The sequence below is a fragment of the Procambarus clarkii genome, chromosome 51, assembly GCF_040958095.1.
Source record: "Procambarus clarkii isolate CNS0578487 chromosome 51, FALCON_Pclarkii_2.0, whole genome shotgun sequence".
NCBI lineage: Eukaryota > Metazoa > Arthropoda > Malacostraca > Decapoda > Cambaridae > Procambarus > Procambarus clarkii.
In genome coordinates this window covers 12,327,835-12,350,712 of record NC_091200.1, presented here as the reverse complement: position 1 = coordinate 12,350,712, position 22,878 = coordinate 12,327,835, and the positions used below count along the sequence as shown (strand labels likewise).

The 22,878-nt window shown below is 38.6% G+C and overlaps 2 protein-coding genes across 6 annotated transcripts in view; both read right to left on the bottom strand.

Moving 5' to 3' along the window:
* The window catches only part of LOC123748546 (WSCD family member AAEL009094-like), a gene marked incomplete in the record, with an annotated part of 94,907 nt that extends 89,557 nt beyond the window's left edge, over nucleotides 1-5,350 (bottom strand). Inside the window, 1 exon segment of the mRNA XM_069304016.1 lies at nucleotides 4,742-5,350.
* Nucleotides 5,351-9,964: 4,614 nt separating this feature from the next.
* Nucleotides 9,965-22,878, bottom strand: part of Hmgs (hydroxymethylglutaryl-CoA synthase) — a 40,072-nt gene continuing 27,158 nt past the window's right edge. For all 5 annotated transcript variants that reach the window (XM_045769136.2, XM_045769134.2, XM_069304014.1 and 2 more), the window contains exons 7-10: nucleotides 22,194-22,356; nucleotides 15,635-15,805; nucleotides 14,596-14,828; nucleotides 9,965-14,009 (exon numbers count right to left, since the gene is read on the bottom strand). In XM_045769136.2, coding sequence (XP_045625092.1) covers nucleotides 13,804-14,009; nucleotides 14,596-14,828; nucleotides 15,635-15,805; nucleotides 22,194-22,356 — 773 coding nt within the window. In that variant the 3' untranslated portion in view covers nucleotides 9,965-13,803. The remainder of the gene's footprint in view (nucleotides 14,010-14,595; nucleotides 14,829-15,634; nucleotides 15,806-22,193; nucleotides 22,357-22,878) is intronic.

Below are 22,878 nucleotides of genomic sequence, written 5' to 3'. Positions count from 1 at the left end.
GCGGAGTTGCAGAATCTGTGGTGAGTGACGGACACCGCCTTCACCATTATTTACGAGAATGTGAACATCTGAGTCATTACAAATGTGTTGAATAATAAACCCCCACATTGTTTGAGTTAGGAAAAATACTATTTGTCAAATATAGATACTGTTCTTAAAAGATTCTCCCATTTTGCACCCGCAAGATAACGTAACATTTTTATGGGTTGACAAATGTTAATCTTCTTGTCTAATAAACTGTTCACTTGAGACAGTTAATAAGCAAGTCCTAGCTATATCTGAGTACAAGTGACAGGATGAACAACCCAGGGGGGTTTCTTCCTATTGGGGGGTGTTGTACATGCTGCTATGGCGGTATGACTACACATATGATGAGAGGCGCTGCCCAATAAACTCACCCCTCGGGGTAAAATTACAAAAATTAAAATTAAAACACTTTAGGCCCCATAACCAGAGAGCACGAGGCGTTTCATAATAAGAGCACAATAGCAGCGCAACATGACAACAAAGACAACATTAATAATAGTTCACTCGTTCTTTTCAGCATCACTTTGGGAGTTAGCCATGAGGGTAACTCTTGGCTAACCATGAGCCCCTGGCCTGTCCTCCTGATGTTTCAAAACGTCAAGAAAACGGTTAATTTAAAGTGTTCTATCCTAACCTAACAGACTAAGCCAGAGGACCCAAAACAGAAAACGGGACAGTACGTCACTTTTACGGGCCGCTTCCATTTTCTAGTACAACAATTTTTGGCCTTAGTAACGCATAAGAGCTAAAAGCGACGTTCTTTGTAAGAGGACAGGCTGTTTCCCCGCCAACACGCCATTACTAGCGGCGCCACCAGGACACTTTCACGCTGTCATCGCACGTCGACTAAAGCTGCTTTTTCTGGGAAATATAATAACATCACTACTCCTAATACTCGCAGTCTGGCTGTTTATTTACACAGAACAAATATCACTTGAAGCGTGACAGTGTTAGACCTGCTGACGTCACCTCCCGCCATTAGGCTGTACACAGTACTTCGCTCGGCAACTTCATTCATGCAATTTATGCCGTCTGGTGGAAATCTGCTGTGTATATAGTGTTCCTTGTATTACTTCCTTCCCACGCACATGGTGGTTAGGGGAGCAAACTAAGCAGTTATATCGTACTGAACAAAAATTATATATGTGGTTGATTTTATGAAATTGTGGGTAAGAATGAGAACCTCTGATAATACATTTTAGGGTTTGCATGATGAAGCTGAAGCCCGTGTTATGACATCTTCCTTTGTACATTTATCGTATTTACTATTAATGTTTCTGTTTTTCTCCCACAGTTTCTCTCTACAGTGCCATCCACAAGTCACGATGAGAAGAAATTTATTCTTATCTCTCCTGTAGGTGTTTATTTTGTGACTTTTTTCAGTCTAATTAATGTTGCCTCATTAATTGTGGTTTCATATTTTTTGATGCACTTGAAAACTATCATATCCCGCTTTTCCTTAATTCCACCAAAGTAAGCGAGGGATTTCGTCTAGGTTCGAGACCTTACCTGAAAGAATTGACTGGGCGCCAGTCCTTAACTGTTCACCCTACAGTAATTGGAGATCTGGTTGTAAACCGATTGGCGGGTAGTGTTCCATTCAAGTGTTCTTCTTATTAACCGTTTTGAACAATTAAAATAGCTATAGTGTAGTCCAATGAGGGAAGAGTCCTATGCATCTTCCCTCTTCAAGTAGTATGACAATTAGGAGTAACTAGCACAGCAAGTTAATTGGCTGTTAGACCTCTGGCAGCCCGCCAAACACACACCGAAACTACGACGTTGGTACAACGTTCGAACAAGTTTTAACACCTCCTAACCAGTTATAACAACCAATATAGCAAGTTGTAACAACGTTCTAATACGTCATAAACACGTTAAGCCAAGATGTAACAACTTTATTACAAGTTGTAACAAGCGGAAAATAGAGACAGTTTCGGTTTGTGTTTCCAGGGAGTTCTCATTAGACTTCTGAGAGGTGATCCGTCCTACGTGAGACGTTTCACCGCAACCAATCATGAGACAAGGGTTGTGGGGGTATTTTGGGGAGATATTTGGGACAGCCAGTTTAATACAGCCCAATGCTGCCAGCACCTGATTAGTCTTGACTGACTGAGGAGGTCTAAGATCAACCAGGCTGTGATTCGTACGTCAGGCTGCGAGCAGCCGCGTCCAACAGCCTGATTGAACAGTCCAGCCAACAAAAAAAAAATCCAATTTTGCCAACAATAAACGTCAAATCAGCCAAAAAAAATCCAAATGCTCCAACAAAAAATCGAAATCCTGCAAAAAAACTCGAACTTTCAACAAAAAATCCAAATCCAAAGTATTAACTGGCATCATATATAACAGGATAGTAATTGTATGCAATTATCATATAGCTTACAAAACAAAATAAGGATTCTACAAAACCCCAAAAATTACAGTTCCATATCAGTTGAAACACTATCAAACGTTTTTTTGAAATTGTAATCCTAGACGGAATTGAAGATTTCCTACAAACTACAATAAATTTGGCTTAAAACAAAAATAGCTTCCCTGTGTCCCGCTGTTTCGAAAGTTCTGGTGTTACAAGAAGATATTAAGACTCCCCCCACCTTTTTACACATGTTTCTTTGTTAAACCACTATGGCGGCAACAATATGAAGTTGATATTAAGGAACTATTTTGTGTTAACAATCCAGTAAAGATATACGTTGATATATTGTGTGGTACTGTATTAACTCGTGCTACTAATATGCATCACTTCAGACGGATAGCGTAGTCTTTCCACCTAACAGTTCCTAAGTTCATTATTCATAAACAAACTTAATGACTGCTTAATTTCCTCGCTTTTGTTACGCACTTTCTAGTTTGACTCAATTAGACGTAACATAAAAGGTAACGATAATATCAGTTAAAAGTCAGGCAGCCTAATACTGTAGAGAAATCTGATCGAAAATTCGATTTTTGGAATATTAACGTCTAATTGGATCTTCTCTTTTTTTTAAGTTATTGATATTCTGTGCTTAATGCACCCAGGACAAGCTCCTTGATTACTTTTATTTTAAATAACCTTAAACATGTAGATGTGATTAGTAGACAATCGATTTATGACCATATGCAAAGAGTTTTTACATTCTTGTTATCAAAGGAGTTAGATAGTGTGGGTATAATAGGTTAGCAAGGGAGTTCAGAAATTACCCCAAGAATAGTTGTAAATACAACTATTCTTAGGGATTGGGATTCTTAGGATAGTTGTAAATACAACTATTCTTAGGGGGAAGTTACCGATACTCTTTAAATAAACAATCAAACCTAACGAAAATAACAGATAAATTCTTGTTTGTATAAATATATATTCTGTGCGAGGTGTGTCACATCACTTTGACGTAATCGGGGTGCATCATGGAATCTTTTTTATATATTAATGGGATGAGTGGGGTCTTTAGTGGGTTGCTTTAGCACGATCTACTAGTCACTTTAATTTACAATGATGCCTATATCTGTGCTCCCCAATATATATAGAGAGAATGGTAGCATTACGCCACACGTCCCTAATAATATTACAGCACTTGTATAAACTAGCGATGCTGCAACATTGTTTATGTATCTAAAACTGTGTGGTTCATCTTAATTAATGGTTTCCCATAGACGGGGACAGCTAGGAAGCCTATAATTATTTGTCGAGGCCTCCCAAGCCTAATTACTGACTACAAGTCGATTACTGCAGAGTACCAATAAGTGAACAAAGATATCAGGCGGAAGGAAATATTATGCCCGAACGCTTCTGTCCTTCAGCGGGAATCAAACCTTATCATTAATAGAATTATCACTGTGTAAGAACAAATGTATATCTTTGCATCATATGACAGGACTCTGAAATAAATATACAATTATTATAATTAATATTATTATTATTACACGAGGCGCTAGGTCTAAGGGAGAAGGGGGAGGGGGTAGTTAGGAGGCTGTCTGCGAGAGAGAGACGACTGGAATCCGCTGCAGTAAGAGGGAAATGTAATTATCAGAGGAAAAGCTAAACGAGAATGATTGTATAGCATTTAGAAGGTATATACGGAGTGAAGGAAGGCGCGGTACTTATGTCTGTTCGGCCATGTCCAAGACAAACTCACCTGGGAACCGCTTCACGATGTGTATGAGGAATTAAGGAGACTCATCTGGGCACCGCGTCACTCCACCATGATTGTATGAAGGATTAATGATTCGCCTGAGAACAGCTCCACCAGTTGTAAGAGGGATTAACGGCTCACCTAGGCACCACACCATCAGGTATATGAGGGATTAATGACCCGTCTGGGAACCGCTCCACTAGTTGTACGACTGGTGGGTTATGGTGAGTGATTAACGACTCACCTAGGTACCGCTCCACCAGGTGCATTAAGGATTAACGACTCACCTGAGAACCGCTTCACCAGGTGTATTAGGGACTAACGAGACTCACCTGGGCACCGCTCCACCAGGTGTACTAGGGACTAACGAGACTCACCTGGGCACCGCTCCACCAGGTGTACTAGGGACTAACGAGACTCACCTGGGCACCGCTCCACCAGATGTACTAGGGACTAACGAGACTCACCTGGGCACCGCTCCACCAGGTGTACTAGGGACTAACGAGACTCACCTGGGCACCGCTCCACCAGGTGTACTAGGGACTAACGAGACTCACCTGGGCACCGCTCCACCAGGTGTACTAGGGACTAACGAGACTCACCTGGGATCCGCTGCCTTACTCCTGACACCACTGTTGGCACGGCCTCGCCTCGCCTCCACTCATTAATCCTCACACGTGAGTCTGGCTCCACCAGCAGCACCAGAGGTGTATTTTAAACCCCCAGTGACAGTGCTGTGGGAGAAGGCGTGCTCTCCGTTAACGAGTCCAGCAGTAATTACATGCTGTAACAGCTATAGTGGACAGAAAGCAAGGCCCGAGGAACGTTCGTGTGGTTGAACTTGTCAGTATAACATAGGTGGGCAGCAGACACGTGGAGACCTCTTTCCTTGCCGTCTTAAATGCTTGAACACGATTAAAACACGACGGGGGTCACGTGGTGTGCCTCATCTTGCCTCCAGAGGGGGTAGAGGTGCGGGACAAAGAGAGAGAGGCGAGTACCGCGGGGGTGACACAAAGCGAGGGAGAGCGCGAGAGATGCAGCACCGCCTCGGCCGACCTCTGGTAGGACACTGGCGGGAGGGAGGCGGCCTCAGTGCCTGTGCCAGGAGTTGTGAACAGTGAGAGATGTGCCACGATCGATGGCAACAGTGCCAGGCTGCTGCATGGCTCCTTCCCCGCACACAAGTTTTTTTTACGGCCAGGATTTCCTTGCTACCTCTCAAACTTTATAGTTTGTGAATCTTTGCATTTGGGCCATCTCCAGTGTACGCAAGTGTGTGTACGAAAACTTCAAAGGTTCAGTTATAATTAGGATACGTCTGTCCAGGTAGAAGAAATGTCAGTTAAATAAATATAATAAATAAATGTTTATTCAGGTAAGGTACATACATACAAGAGATTTTACAACAATTGATATATTTATAGATAGAGCTAGTACATACAATGCCTAAAGCCACTATTACGCACAGCGTTTCGGGCAGGAAGCAGTTGAAGTAGTTATGTGAAATAAGTCTCTGTGGTGTAGTGGTAAGACACTCGCCTGGCGTTCCGCGAGCGCTATGTCATGGGTTCGTATCCTGGCCGGGGAGGATTTACTGGGCGCAATTCCTTAACTGTAGCCTCTGTTTAACGCAACAGTAAAATGTGTACTTGGATGAAAAAACGATTCTTCGCGGCAGGGGATCGTATTCCAGGGACCATAGGATTAAGGACTTGCCCGAAACGCTACGCGTACTAGTGGCTGTACAAGAATGTAACAACTCTTGTATATATCTAAAAAAAAAAAATGTTGGGTGGTAGGCCAAGTTATTGTGCCTAGTCATTTGCACGGCATCATCAATAGCCCTAGAAGGCGGGGCATAATAGAGCTATAGACCTGGCTCCCCCATAATTGTTAGGCAAGTATTGTATATTGTCATGACGCTCCAACATGTTACAAGGCAAGGGTGATAATATATACATACGGCAATGGCATGGTTGGTGTAACAGGGAAGGGGTGATGTTACATACATAGGTATGTAACATCACCCCTGCCGTGTTACACCACCTATGCCATTGTCGTATGAATTTGGTTACCTTTTCTGACTGCTGCTCCCACCAGTTGTGCAATTTTTAATGAGTGGTGAATCTTAACTTTAAGGTCCCTTTCTTCATCATTCTGCTGTAATGTAATGCTATTAATTTGGTAGTGGTCGCGTAGGTTGTTATGCCACACATGCATGGTCTTGAATTTGTCGATATTAAAAAAGCATTTGCCAGTCTTCTGACCATTTGTAGAGTTCATATAGATCTCTTTGTAAGGCTTCAATATCGTTATCATTTCCCACTTTACCATAAATCTTTGTGTCAACTGCAAATTTGATGATGTGGTTTGTAATATTCTCGTCTGTCATTGATGTACATGTATGACAAAATGTGGACCCTTTTGACACCCCACTTATCACATTTCTCCATTCAGATTCGTTTCCACTTAGCATTGTTTTATCCATTCTAATATTTTACCATTTATTCTATGGGCCTGTAATTTCCTTGCCAGTCTTTCATACGGTACCTTATCAAAATCCACCGGAAGACCACTGTACGAGAAACTGGTGACCGTTTCCAAAAATGTTAGCAAATTTGTAAGGCAGGATCGGTTTTTAACAAATCCATGTTGTGTTGATTGTACTACGTTGTTCACAGAAAGATGGTGAATGATTCCCTCCATGAGCTTGCAGATGCGTGATGTCAAGCTGATCGGCCGGTAGTTTTCTGCAGATCTCTTTCCGCCTATTTTTTAAAAAAAGGGTAATATTTGCATATTTCCAATCTATATGTACAACCCCTATTGGTCCAGAGATTTTGTTTAAAGTAGTTTCAGCAGCAGGCATAGTTCTTCTGTCAGTTCCTTTAAGACTTTATATTGGATTACATCAACACCTGGGGCTTTTGAATATTTTAGTGTGTCAATGTTCTTTCTAATTATTTCGCATGTTATGGGTATATCCCTAAATTCATTCACCTCTCCTCCTTCAAACATTTGTGTGGGTGATGGGATGTCATTCAACCTTTCCAGTGTGAACACTAAATTGCATGGCAGGGGTGATATTATATGATGTGGGGTGATGTTACATGACAGGGATAACGTTACATGGCAGAGGATGGTGTTGCATGGTAGGTGAAGATACATAACAGGCAATATTACATGGTAAGAATGATGTTACATGACGGAGGTAATATTAAGGGCTATTGTTACATCTCGGGAGTGATGTTACATGGCAGTGGTGATATTATATGATGTGGGGCGATGTTATATGATACCGGGTGATGTTATATGTCAGGGATAATGCTACAAAGCCAGAGTGATATAGAGCAGGGATGATGTACTAAATGACACGGGTGGTATACCATTCACCTGGGCTCTAAGAGACTGGTCAAGTGTTACAGGAGTGGTAACACTTGTTAGGGATGATGGTATTGTACATATAACCAATATGTAGATGTGACAAAGTCTGAATGTATCCTCGTAACCTGTCCTTCGGCCTGGTTGCCCCAGAGACCACCTGACCAGTCAGGCTATTGTCATTTGCGAACCTATAGTTATGTTACAATCTAGGTAATCAGGCACTTCCTGCCATAACTTCACTTCTCTTGAAATCTTCTACCTTTGCTGTATTTAATAGCTGTGGACCTCAGAAGTTGATTAAGTTTTTAGATTGGGCCAATTGTCCAGACTTTTTTGCTCTATTTATTCTCTATGCACCCTCTCATTCTAGCAAGTAATTATTCTAATGTACAAATTTGGAACCTAACATATGTTTTATGTACACTGTATATTATATCAAGTCTATTCCAAGGATTAGTAGAGATACATTGAAAGTGATTTAAAGCAGCCCTATGGGACATGAACACAATTGTATTCACTAAATGAGAGCACTCCCTGGTTATTACATACTTGCTATTAATAGAGGTATATCGGTTTTGAAGGCTCCATAATCCCCTATTGTATAATGCCTATTCCCTAAATTGTAGGTATGTCATTAGTTTAGTCAATTTATTACACATCTTATACTCATTCTGCAGCAATGGTGGCTATGTCAGAGAGGCACATAATTGGCTACGACTGAACACCATTAGTTTATTTTAGCCAAGTAGGGAGGGAGGCAAAAAATGGCACTAATGGTCCAGAAGCGAGAACGAATTTATTCGTAATTGTTGCAGGTTCAACAATAGTGGAACCATGGAGATGAAGAACAGGAACTACATCAGCAATGAATTTATCCATAATCTTGCATATTTTCCAGATATTGTGAAGAAGGGCAGGAGGCACAAGATTTTCAATTCTCCTATTAACAACATGAGTTACCCTACGGGCCTCAGCCATTTTTCTTTTGTATGAAAGATTATCCTCTGTTGGTGCTGGTGGTGCTTCCAGTAAGGAGCATAAACAGAGTTCAAATCCCACAAAGGAATTACACTGTTTAGTGCTGAGGGTAGCATAGCATTGGATTTGAGTGAAGGGCTGCACTAAGGTGGGTTAGTTGAAAGAGAAGTTAGACTGGACAAGGACTGATTACAAGTAAATGGGGAAACTGTCCTTTATGGAAGTTGTCAAGGACTTGCTAATCCAGTCCAGGTAGAGTTGATAGAAGAAGTGCAGAAATAAAAATAAATAAAGGAAGCAGTGGAGGTGAATCAACCCTACAAGTACTGAACAAGTGTTTGTAATGCATGCATTTCACTCCGCCCACTGCCCCTCTTGCACCCCAGCTCAGACACCCACATCCATTAACAAAGAGCTGAAGCTCCACCCCCACAAGCATAATTAGGAGAGTCCACAGGGCAGCCCCTCGTAGGCAATCCATCTGGCAAGTGGTGCCCTGATGATACCAAACAGGAATCCTGACTGTGGGCATCCTTTGTTGCCCATTACACCTCAGAAATGGTGCACAATTGCTTCTTCACCATGCCAATGCAGTGTCTGAGAAGGGGGTCTTGCCTCTGAAGATTATATATATATATATATATATATATATATATATATATATATATATATATATATATATATACATATATATATATATATATATATATATACACAGTATATAAATATATATTAATATATTAATATATATATATATATATATATATTAATATATATATTAATATATATATATATTAATATATATATATATTAATATATATATATATTAATATATATATGTCGTATCTACTAGCCAGAACGCACTTCTCAGCCTACTATGCAAGGCCCGATTTGCCTAATAAGCCAAGTTTTCATGAATTAATTGTTTTTCGACTACCTAACCTACCTAACCTAACTTTTTCAGCTACCTAACCTAACCTATCCTATAAAGATAGGTTAGGTTAGGTAGGGTTGGTTAGGTTCGGTCATATATCTACGTTAATTTTAACTCCAATAAAAAAAAATTGGCCTCATACATAATGAAATGGGTAGCTTTATCATTTCATAAGAAAAAAAATAGACAAAATATATTAATTCAGGAAAACTTGGCTTATTAGGCAAATCGGGCCTTGCATAGTAGGCTGAGAAGTGCGTTCTGGCTACTAGGTACGACATATTATATTATATATATATATATATATATATATATATATATATATATATATACACATACATACATATATCAAAACACTGCTACAATTATAAAAATCATCAGGATGAATTGGGGGACATTTCACAAGTGACCAGCTTTGTGTCCTTATCGAGGCTATTAGAGATGGTGGTGAAAGGATAAATTATCCCAGTAAAAAAAAAATTTTGCTACAAACCACTGATGCCATGTATTGATTAATAAATACAGCAATTGTAATATTTTTTAATCATGATGCATTAAATTACTCCAAGACAATAAACATCTGTTATTATGGTTTCCAGTATAAATTTTGAGCTGGAAATATGCACTATTATACATTTTTCCTGCCGTCAATCTGGCCCCCTACTGGTGTGTTACTAACATGATTTTACAATGTAAAATTTTGACAACCAAAGTGGAAAGATAAAAGGAATGTGCTCAAATATTGCTGCATTGTTGATACTGTACATGTAATACTTTGAGATCAGATACAGTAGTGCCGAGATCGGATCTTAAATCAAGGCAGGACACCGTTTCCAACATTAAAGGGGCAACTTATGATTTTAACAAAGGGTTAAGGAGATCCTAAATTTACCACCATACTATTATTAAGAAAAGAAAAAAAAAAGATACATTATACATGTGTAGAATCTACATTCCTTGTGAAAGTAGTTTGAGTTCTCTAGAAAGTTATTCTTTAGCAAAGCTTTTATTTGTAACCTTAGGATTTGTGACAATACATTAATAATACTGATGTACATTTTTATATGACCATATAAATGTACATTGGCCCAATAGAAGTACAGGTACTAAATGTACACTAATAGTACACACACAATTGCTAATCACCCACATATACCATTTTTATAAATCCTTTAAATATTTAGCATATTACAGAGTATTTATTGGTATTGGAAAACTATGGCAAAGTTCCCCCACATAATAGTTGTTCACTCTACCCATATTCAAAGTAAATATAAACAAGTAACAAAATATAGTGCAAAGAGGAAAGGGAGAAATGAGAAAGATCAGTAGGGTTGGGCAGTTATGGAAGGACAGCAGGGAGAAAGAGAGAGAGAGAGAGAAGGGATAGGGGAGGGGGAGAGAGGATATGGGGGGGGGGGGAAGAGAGGATATAGGGGAGAGGGGGATGGGGATAAAGAGAAGAAAGGGAGGAGATAAATCTTAATGTAAAATATGCACAAAATTACCTGCAGAAAATATATTATATAAAAAATTGCACCATTCACTTGCCCATCACCTTTCAGAAGGGTTATAAGGGTTATGTCAGATCATTCTGTCAGTATAGGTCTTCAATAAAATCCTGCACCAGATCAACTTGCTAAAAAAAAAGTTATGCATTTACTGTTTTACCTGTCCATACATTTTTATATTACCGTAATTACTATGTAATCTATATTGCAACGTAACAGTCTTACTTAACCTATACAAGTTCTGTAAAGTGTGCAAGTTTAACAAGTATAGTACATAATCTGTGCATAAAACCAATATATTATTTTATTATATAGCTTTAAGTCATAAAAAATATATAATTTAGTTTTGTAGTAAAATGAATTTTTAATATATCTCAAGAGGCTTACACACACTGTAACAAGGGCATTAGACAAAACAATGTATGTCACCTAAAAATGGGCAAGACTGTCTCCTGTAATCGTAGGGCACAAGTGGCCAGATTCATAAAGCCATTACGCAAGTATTTACAAACGTGTACATCTTTCCTCAATTTTTGACGGCATTGGTTACATTTATTAAACAGTTTACAAGCATGAAAACTTCCCAATCAATTGTTGTTATTGTTATAAACAGCTTCCTGGTGCTTCGGAGCTCATTAACCATTTAATAATTGTAAACAAACTTGCTAAAGATTGAGGAAAGATGTACAGGTTTGTAAGTGCTTCGTAAATCTGGCCCAAGAGGCCTAACTGAAATTGTCCCATACACTGTAATAGAAGCAGAAATGCAATGCCTAAAAACATTCAAAGTAACAATTCACTGTAGAGAACCTCAACAATTGAAGTGGTACCAGTCAATTTTAGCAAGACAATTTTTTTTTTTAGAATAATTGTACTACTATTAATACTATCAAAGAATAATACAACAAATAAAGTACTATATATCAAACTTGTTATATTAACATTAAAAGATTTCCTTAACCACTGCACTGCACAGAGCACCCTAAGGCCCCCGATCAAGGGTGCACAGAGCGCCACGTGGCGCTTTTAGGTATATGGAGCGATTCAAAACTCCCACGGATACACGGGACTCGCTTCCTGTGCCTCAGGACTCCAATGAACAGACACCATTGGAAAAAAAATTGTCAGCATCCGTGCTGGCCATGAGAGCCTTAGTACCGAGAGCGCGATCAAGGCTGGCACTCGCGCAGCAGCTCCTCTCAGCACCAATGTGCAGCTAGGGACTACAGCACCACTTAGAAATGACGAATAAAATAGGTAATTGAAATTATTTGGCGTCGAGTGTCATAGATGATCCCGACTGGGATAAAGACTATAAACAGCGTTCAGATATCAGTGAATACAATGCTAGTTATGATATTCACAGCACAAGGTAAATACACAGCACCCAGCAATTGTTTCCTGCATCTACGCATCATGAAACGACCTAATGTTCATTCACAATACACCCCCATTTAAAATGATTCATATGCGTTTTGTGACAGGAATGTGTATTAACAGCAGTTTTTTAGCTAGTCATAGCGGGATGTGTAAAATATTGGAGGGCCATGCTGTGTTTCGATTTCATCACCATATCCACCAGAGCTGCTTATTTGTTATGGTGCATATAAATGTTGATACCTGTAGCGATATATAACATGCGTATATAGCGTAATAACAGCAAGAACATTGTTTGGTCGATCTAAGAATATAATCTCAGAATATAATATACATGTCACCATATATGAGCTCCATAATTTTGAACATAGCACTGTTCCACACACTGAACTATATAAATTTCACAAATTACACACTTTTGAATAATAAAGGAAAAGCCAAAGAAGAAACAAATGAGACACTGAAATAATTATGACAAATTATATTCGGGGCAACTGCCGCCCCACAGGGTGGCGGGGTCGAGTGTTCCCGAGCGCTTGATCACTCTGCACCCATAGATTGCTCAACTTCTCGGCTCCATCACGGCTAAAGTACGTCACATACAATATTTGATTTTAGTTTCCCGTGATCAGAGACAGCACTTTAACCATAGAAGATAAAATAATTGTGAAAATTTATTTTCTGCACACCACAGGGGGTGTCATATTTTAATGCAGTGCAGTAGTTAAATAGAGATTGCTTAGTCTCTATACTTTCAGTCATTATCCCTCAACAGAAACAAAAAAAGCTGCACCTGTAACAGTAGTCTAGATTACATCATCACTTAAATAATAATGGTCTCATGACTATCAAATATAAGGAATAAGATATCAAGTGAGGCATTTACAGTCAACTTACAACCTAACGGAAATGTTTAATTTACACAGCTAAAACAGCTGTAATTCTAAATTCTGCAATATTATAAAAACTTAGTAACAGCAAGATAATAAATCTGATAAATATCGTGGGTCTCAACCGTGCCCCAATGTTGCTGGTAATCTCACCCTTGTAAGTAACCTTGTGATAAGATACTATTCTTCAAGACTACACACAACACGGAAATTTGACATGACCCTTTATGACTTCCGAATGCACAAACTGGTCATGTTATAGTTAGAGGCTCTCCAATTCAAGACATCTGACAGATGTTCATGATGCTTAACAAAGTAATCTTTGTTTTACAATATTTTTAAAACAGTTATATTTAAGATCTCCCATGCTTTGAGACACACTTGCCATACCAGCAATTTGCGTTTTTTTAATTGTCGAGAACCCTGTGAGGTAATGTGACTATAATACAGTAGCATTACTGTAATAAAAGTTATATTATATATACATTGTGAACAAAAACTTATGACAATATATGTAACAAGCTGCCAAGATACAGATTCATATCATATCACCTGCCATGCTATGTTTAGTATGTTATATCCAGCTATTAAACCTGATGAGACAGTAAATCGGTTGGCACAGATGAAGCTTCTTTTATTACAGAGTTTGTTGAAGCACCAGCAATAGAAGGCATGGTATGCACAGCAGTAAGAGGGCGGCGTTCATACTGCCTGCGATGCATCTCATCCACACGAGTTAAATACCAGGTGCCTGGAAACAGGACCTCCACGATACCCGCTGGTGTATAAGGAGCTGTAAAAAACATAAGATGGTAATATAAAGGGCAAATGAGTATAATTACTGTTTAGAACAGTATTTACTTGTAACCTAAGAAAATGTTTAGTTGAAAAATTTCCAACATGTAATTTTTGGGCTGCAGCAAACTAAGTTCGTTACCTTACACCTAAAATCCCTTGGTAGATGCCGACTCTAGATAGTTGTGTACTGTACATCTGTGTGCAGCAATATTAGAATTGCAAAATGTATATTCATGAAAGTGTCAACTTTCTTGCAAATCAAATGAATTGCCTAGTAGAATCAATTGTAAATGTGTCTGCAACACTCACATTTTTTCTAAAATGAATTATCTGTTGAGTTTGGAGATGGTCAAAATCAATTGGAGTTAAATAAGATGTAACAGTGGAAAGAAGGAATATACTTGAAGGAATCAAGAGGCATAGGTACTTGAAAACAACAATTTTGCATTTTTCTTCAAGGTAAAGGAAGCAGAGGTAGACAGCTACAGTTTTTAAATGTGAAAAAGGTAAAGTTAAAAAAATTGAGAGCCATGATAAAAACAATAAACGGGACATGCAAACATCAAACGACAAAATCTCACCTTTGTGATGCGTTTCCTGCCGCAACTTCATTGTTTCAGCAAACAACTTGGGAGACACTTTGGATCGGGCATCAAGTCTTACACCAAGATCCGAGAGAGAAGCAACAAGTTTCGAAAGAGGAGAGTCAGGTCCTGTGTCCTCCGATACACGAAGCGAGAACATTGTAGCAGCCAGCCCAGAGCCATATGAAAACATGGCTACTTTCTTGCCAGCCAGACTTGCAACAGAGTTGCTGTAAGATAGAAATAAATAATTCAAGATTATGTCCAAACTTTATTTGGATGATGTTGATTAAAGAGAGTAAACACAGTATATGCACCTAAACACACTGTTGCATATCTAGGCTCTACCACCAGTAATCAGAGGATTGTAATAAACTTGGTAAACTCTTTATTAGTGAATACAACAAAACACACTATTTATTGATGAATGACCTGAAAACACTATAGCTAAAAATTTATTGCAGTCTAGATTTAGACCAATATTTTGGAAAAAAAAAATGGTGCTTTACTAGATATTTGACCTTAAAAAATGCATTCTCTGGACAGTTCAAGCAAGTCTTGAATTAGCCTCGTCAAATAAATTTCCATACCTACTATATAGAAATTCATCTCTACAACTGTAATTGGGTTAAAGTTTGACTTGAGCAAAATCTAGAGCACCAGTTCCACTCTGTGCACTTGCTGGCCTCTTTGGGGGGAAAAAAAAGAGAAAGATACAGTACAGCCAGCAACACCAATTGTTAGTGATCAAAGCAGATTAAAACTTACATAGTCATTTAAATAACAAAAGTAAAGATGGGAGCAGGTTACAGGCATGGATGGATGTAAATAATGAGAAGAATGCATATCCCTGCTAAATAGTGCCACAAAATACTGGCATTTTTTCTGCTACTCTTTAGAGCAAATATTGGTAGTGTTAAGTAAAGTAATTTGTTAAGCGAGGTTTCACTATTTAAACAAAAGTTTTCTTTAAAAAGTTATGTTTAACATAGTACAGGTATCACAAAGTGAAGAGGAATTTTGCAGGGGGTCTTACCTTGAAATAAATGATGCAAGTCCTCCATAAACAGAAGGTGTATACATGTTGCCGACCTGAGTGGCAATAACCAATGACGGATTGGTCTTTGCTTTAAATAATGGTTCACTGTAGTTCATAAATGCCTTTTCCACATCCCGGTCAAAGTAAGTGTCTTCCAGCTTTTTCTCTCTGATAAAGTATTTAAAATATCGATTACGGGAAAATTCAAAATGGCACATTACACTTAAAACATCTACAATACTGTAGTATATCAATATATCACCATCTCTCAATTTTGTCAATACAGTACCTGCCACTATGAGAGCAACGCTCGTGGTGTCCCGTCTTCCCAGCACTCTGTCATATAACACTTTGAAACTACTGACGGTCTTGGCCTCCACCACCTTCTCACTTAACTTGTTCCAACCGTCTACCACTATTTGCGAAGGTGAATTTTCTTATATTTCTTCGGCATCTGTGTTTAGCTAGTTTAAATCTATGACCTCTTGTTCTTGAAGTGCCAGGTCTCGGGAAATCTTCCCTGTCGATTTTATCAATTCCTGTTACTATTTTGTACGTAGTGATCATATCACCTCTTTTTCTTCTGTCTTCTAGTTTTGACATATTTAATGCTTCTAACCTCTCCTCGTAGCTCTTGCCCTTCAGTTCTGGGAGCCACTTAGTAGCATGTCTTTGCACCTTTTCCAGTTTGTTGATGTGCTTCTTAAGATATGGGCACCACATTTGGCCTAACAAAAGTCAAGAACAATTTCTTTAGTATATCGCCATTCATGTATTTAAATGCAATTCTGAAGTTAGAAAGCATAGCATAGGCTCCTTCCACAATATTCTTTATGTGGTCCTCAGGTGATAGTTTTCTATCTAGAACCACCCATAGATCTCTTTCTTTATCAGAATTCTTTAAAGATTTCTCACATAATATATAGGTTGTGTGGGGTCTATGTTCTCCTATTCCACATTCCATAACATGACATTTATTAACATTAAATTCCATTTGCCAAGTGGTGCTCCATATACTTATTTTGTCCAGGTCTTCTTGAAGGGCATGACAATCATCTAAATTTCTTATCCTTCCTATTATCTTAGCATCATCAGCAAACATGTTCATAATTCTGTATACCAACTGGTAGATCATTTATGTACACAATAAACATCACTGGTGCAAGAACTGAACCCTGTGGTACTCCACTTGTGACATTTCTCCATTCCGATACATTGCCTCTGATTACTGCCCTCATTTTTCTATCAGTCAGAAAATTTTCCATCCATGTTAGAAGCTTACCTGTCACCCCTCCAATATTTTCCAGTTTCCAGAACAACCTCTTGTGTGGAACTCTGTCGAAAGCTTTTTTAAGGTCCAGATAGATGCAGTCAACCCAACCATCTCTTTCCTGTAATATCTCTGTGGCTCGATCATAGAAACTGAGTAAATTCGATACACAGGATCTTCCAGATCGAAAACCATACTGTCTGTCTGATATTATATCATTTCTCTCCAGGTGTTCTACCCATTTAGTTTTGATTAGTTTTTCCAATACTTTCACTATTACACTTGTCAATGATACAGGTCTATAATTGAGGGGGTCTTCCCTGCTGCCACTTTTATAGATTGGAACTATGTTAGCCTGTTTCCACACGTCTGCTACGATTCCTGTACACAGGGATGCCTGAAAGATCAGGTGAAGTGGAATGCTGAGCTCAGATGCACATTCTCTCAGAACCCATGGTGAAACGCCATCTGGGCCAGCTGCTTTGTTCTTACTGAGCTCCTTTAGCATATTTTCCACTTCATCTCTAGACACCTCTATCCGCTCTATGTTGTTCTCTGGAATTCTTATTGTGTCTGGTTCTCTGAAGATTTCATTTTGTACAAACACACTTTGGAACTTTTCATTTAATGTTTCACACATTTCCTTTTCATTTTCTGTGAATCTGTTTCCCATTTTCAACCTCTGGATATTATCCTTTACCTGCAATTTGTTGTTTATGAATTTGTAGAATAGGCCCGGTTCTGTTTTACATTTATCCGCTATCCCTTTTTCAAAATTTCTCTCTGCCTCTCTCCTTACTGCCGTATAGTTGTTTCTCGCATCTTTGTATCGCTGGTATGTTTGGGGGTTTGGCCTCTTCCTATACCGATTCCATTTTTGTGTCTTTTGGTCTCTTGCCCTCTCACAATTTCTGTCGAACCAATCCTGTTTTCTGGCCCTACATCTCTGTTTTGGTATGAATGTTTGTGTGCCTTCCTCGTATATTTTAAAAAATTTGGCATACATTTCATTTACTTCCCTGCCTAGCAACAATTCTGTCCAATTACACTCCTTAAAAAAATGTCGAAGTTCCCCATAGTGTCCTCTCCTTAAATCGAGTTTATCAACTGTTTCAATGTCCCCATTTTCTTCTAGATGATATCTTAAAGCATAATCAATACTGTTTCAATGTCCCCATTTTCTTCTAGATGATATCTTAAAGCATAATCAATGTCTAACAGGACGTGATCACTCTTTCCCAAGGGAGGAAGGTACTGGATGTCAAATATCTCTTCTTCTTTCCTGGTGAATACTAGATCCAGTACTGACGGTACATCTCCTTTCCTCATTCTTGTGGCCTGCTTTATGTGTTGATACAAGAATGTCTCCAGAATGAGGTTCATAAATCTGCATGTCCAAAAGTCCTCCGTTCTTGCTTTATAGGCCTCCCAGTCTATTGCTTTAAAGTTGAAGTCCCCCAGTATCAACAGTCGTGATTTATCCTTATCTGCTTGTACAATATCATCTCTCATGACCATTATGAGGCCCTCTCGTTTGTCATCCAGTTCTTCCTTTGTCCATGTGTTGCTTGCTGGTGGGCTGTAGGCATTTAAAATTATCAGCTTATCATCCTGATTCCAGACCTGCAATGCCATTATGTCAATATCTCGAGGGTTTTCAAATATTAACTCTCTTACCTTCAGGTGTTTTTTCACCAGTACAGCCACTCCTCCTCCCTTCCTAGTTTTCCTGTCACGTCTCCAAACTGAATAGCCTCTTGGGAATATGACTTCATTTATTATATTTCCTTCAAGTTTCGTCTCTGATAATGCGACAATATCTGGGAACCTAAGCTGGATTATATCTTGCAACTCCAAAGTTTTTGACCTCACTCCATCTATGTTGGTATATACAATTTTCAGGAACATGTTCCCTTTTCCTTTGCTCTTTACTTCCCCTTCCACCACTGATCTTGTTGCTTTGTTTCTATGTACCATTTCAAAAGCTTTCCAGTCCCTGTCACTTTGTAAAAAAAAGAATTTCTGTCTTCTTCATTTCTATCCCCATTTAGCCGTTTTGCCTCAATTAGGTTCATTTTCAGCTTTTCTGTCTTCCTTGGAGAGGTCTTGTCTTATTGACCAAAGTTTGCCAACCTCATCACTCTGCAATTTCCTGGCATTTCTTAGCACATCCATCATGTTTTTCACTCCATTAAACATCACCCTTAAGGGGCGGTTCTTTTCTTTCTCATATTTTCCTATTCTTCTCAAATCACTGACATTTTCCTTTGAGCCTTCTCCTAAACCTACTATTTTCTCTATGATTTTCATCTCTTCTGCCGCTCGGTCTACCCTAGATGAAATTTCCTTCTCTAAACATCCAAAAATGATTATGGACTTAGTTCTATCTGCAGTGTTTTGTACCAGTTTACTGTTGGTAACCAGTTCTTTCCTAATTGCTTGCCTAATTTCTGCTTCTTGTTGGTCATTTCTGGTTTTGACTTCCTGAACACACTTCTTTGATTGTCTCTTTCTCTTTTACAACTTGAGCATATGTCGCTTTTATTTCTTCTTTATACTTTTCTAGTTCTTTATTCACCTCCTCTATGTGAGTTGTCAGTGAAGTTTCCAGTTGGAGATCCTTACCTAACTCTATGTTAGCCCTTAGGCTTGCTTGGAGTTGTTCACCATACGAGTCTATTTTCTTGTTTATTTCTTCAAAGTCACCACACTTCACTTTCCATTCCTCATTTTCTTTCACTAGTTCCTTGATTTGCTGCTCCTGATTTGTTACCTTGTCTGTTAATGCAGCAATAATCTTACCTTGCTGAAGCATACTCCCCTTTTAGAGTGCAAAGCTCACTCCAAAGAGCTCCATTGTCCTCTTAAAATTTATGCATTTTTTCTTCATACTTCTTTTGCATATCCTCAATTATCTCTAACCTGCCAAGAACACCTCCTTTCCCTTATGTCTTGTGGTGAGAATCCTTTGAAACCATCATCTGTTGGTGTGTCTACATTCCCAGTGGTGGTGGTGGTGGTGGCGGCGGCCATCTTTGTTTTTGTTCTAGACCAAAACATACTTTTCCACTCAGCTATTTTCACTACACTTTTACTTGTTTATTGTATTTTATTTCCTTTTACACTTCCCTGAACCTTTATGTAACCTGGGACACCACTGTAGCCCTCAACCTGTTCCCAACACTTAGGTAATTCGATATTTCCAGGAGCTTGCTGCAGTGTGACTCCTGCTTCCTCCAGCTCACAGTCACCAAGTGACTGTGAGCTGTCATACACACAAGTCACACAAGACACAAGTGTGTGTCACACACACACACACACACACACACACACACACACACACACACACACACACACACACACACACACACACACACACACACACACACAAAGTGTGTGTGTGTAATTACCTAAGTGCAGTTACAGGATGAGAACTATGCGCATGGTGTCTCATCTTCCAAGCACTATTGTATAATGCAGTTTTGGCCTCCACCACCTTCTCACTTAGCTTGTTCCAACCGTCTACCACTCTGTTCGCAAAAGAAAACTAACATTTTTTCAGCACCTTTGTTTCCTTAGCTTGAATCTGTGTTCTCTTGTTCGTGAAATTGCTGGTTTCGGGAATTCCCGCTGTCAATTTGATCAATTCCTGAAACACCTCCAAAGAATACCTTATCAACCATGCTGTGATTTACGCGTCAAGCTGCGAGCAGCCAGCGTCCAACAGCCTGGTGACCAGACGACCAACCGAGAGGCCTGGTCAGAGATTGGGACCGCAGGGACTGTCACTCCCAGGAAGCTACATAAGGTAGCACAAGTAAGTAGGTAGGTCACCACTCCAGCATGTTCATTTCCAGAACAGTCTCTTTTGTGGGACTCTATCAAAAGCCTTTTTTAGGTCCAGATAGACAGTCAACCCAACCACCTCTTTCCTGTAGTATCTCTGTGGCTCTATCATAAAAGCTAAGTAGATTTGTTACAAAGGATCTTCCTGTTCGAAAATCATGTTGTCCGTTATTATGTCATTACCTTCTAGATGTTCAACCCACTTGGCTTTAACTATTTTTTTTCAAGTATTTTGACTACCCCGCTTGTTAATGATACGGGTCTATAACTTAAGAGAGGTTCCTCTCTACTACCATTTTTATAAATTGGTACCATGTTTGCCTTTTTCCATATATTTGCTAAGATTCCTGTGCACAAGGGTGTCTGAAATATTAATTGGAGTGAAATGCTCAGCTCAGCTGCACATTCTCAAAGCACCCAAGGTGAAACTTCATCAGGTCCAACCACTTCATTTCTTTCTAGCTCCACAAGTAATTTTTCCACTTCGTCTTGAGATACCTCGATATATTCTATGGGGTATCCTGGAACTGTTATATGGTCTGGCTCTCTGAAATCCTCATTTTGAACACTTTGGAACTGTTCATTTAGCATTTTACATTTTTCTTCATTCTCAGTACAGTAGTTTTGTTCCCCATTCTCAATCTCTGGATTTTATCCTTTATATGCAGCTTGCTTTTAATGAAGTTATAGAAAAGCCTGGATCTGTTTTACATTTGTTTGCTATAACCATCTCCAAGTTCCTTTCTGCCTCTCTTCTCACTGCTTCTCTTCTCACTGCTATGTAATTGTTTCTTGCTCATTTGTAATATTTTCCTAAAATCACTGACATTTTCCTTTGAATTGAGGCCTTCTCCTAAACCTACTCTTTTCTCTATGATTTTCCATCTCTCCTGCTGCTCTGTCCACCCTAGATGATATTTCTTTTTCTAAACACCCAAAAATTATTATGGACTTACTTCTATCTGCAGTGTTTTGTACTAATTTACTGTAGGTTACCAGTTCTTTCCTAATTGCTTGCCTAACTTCTGCTTCTTGTTGGGCCTTAATGATTTTGACTTCCACACACACTTCCTTTATCGTCCCTTTCTCTTTTACAACTTGCACATACGTCTCTTTAATTTCCTCTCTGTGCTTTTCTAGTTCTTTATTACCCTCTATGTGAGTTGTCCCTGAAGTTTCTCCTTGCATATCCTTGCCCAGCTCTCTGTTGGCCTTTAGGGGTTTCTTGGAGATGCTCACCATGCGAGTATTTTCTTGTGAATTTCTTGTTAATTTAATGTTAATACGAGTATTTTCTTGTTATGTCATCACTCAATGATGACATGAAAATAAATAGGCAACAATGATACTTTGATCCATGCAGTACTCTTTCCAATGGAAATTAAGTCACAGCTAACCAAACATAAACAAGGATCTACTGAACAAAGACATTTGTCTTACCGAAATGCTTCAAGTCCTGGATACTTTGATGAAACCCGATCCACAGGAGTGTTAAGGAAATCGTTGAAAGCCAAACGAGCAAGAGACTTCTGTACCAGTTTACAAAATGGTGAATGAAAGATAACAGCATCAAGCTGGTCCAGAGACATGGGTGGAGACGGATCTGTGGATAAAAGTTACACATCAATATGAATAATAATGTGCAGGTGGTGTTATTAAACTACATTGTACCTATGAATATTGGTCCAAATCACGAATTTCATATTATTTAGAGTTAAACTTACATGACAGGAGTTCATGTTATAATGCTATCTTATTATGAAACAATACAAGCATATAACATTATGCAAATAATTTGGATTTTTCCATTCAAATAATCAAGAAAATATAAGAACTGAAAGCCACACATCTATGTTAACATACACTATCATTCATATATTAATATTACATATAATCCCTTAGATATGCACTGAATAAAAAACTAAATAAAATTAATATAATTAATTTTGGTTCCTTATAAAATTACAACTGCTAAAATCTGAACAATTATCATATAAACCAATTGTGGCCCAATTTTAATATGGACCAATTTAGCCATCACATTCAACGTGAAAAAGCATCAGTTTGTTAAAAACAACTGATATTTCAGCTGATATATGATTAACATTTGAATCTTATGTTTTAC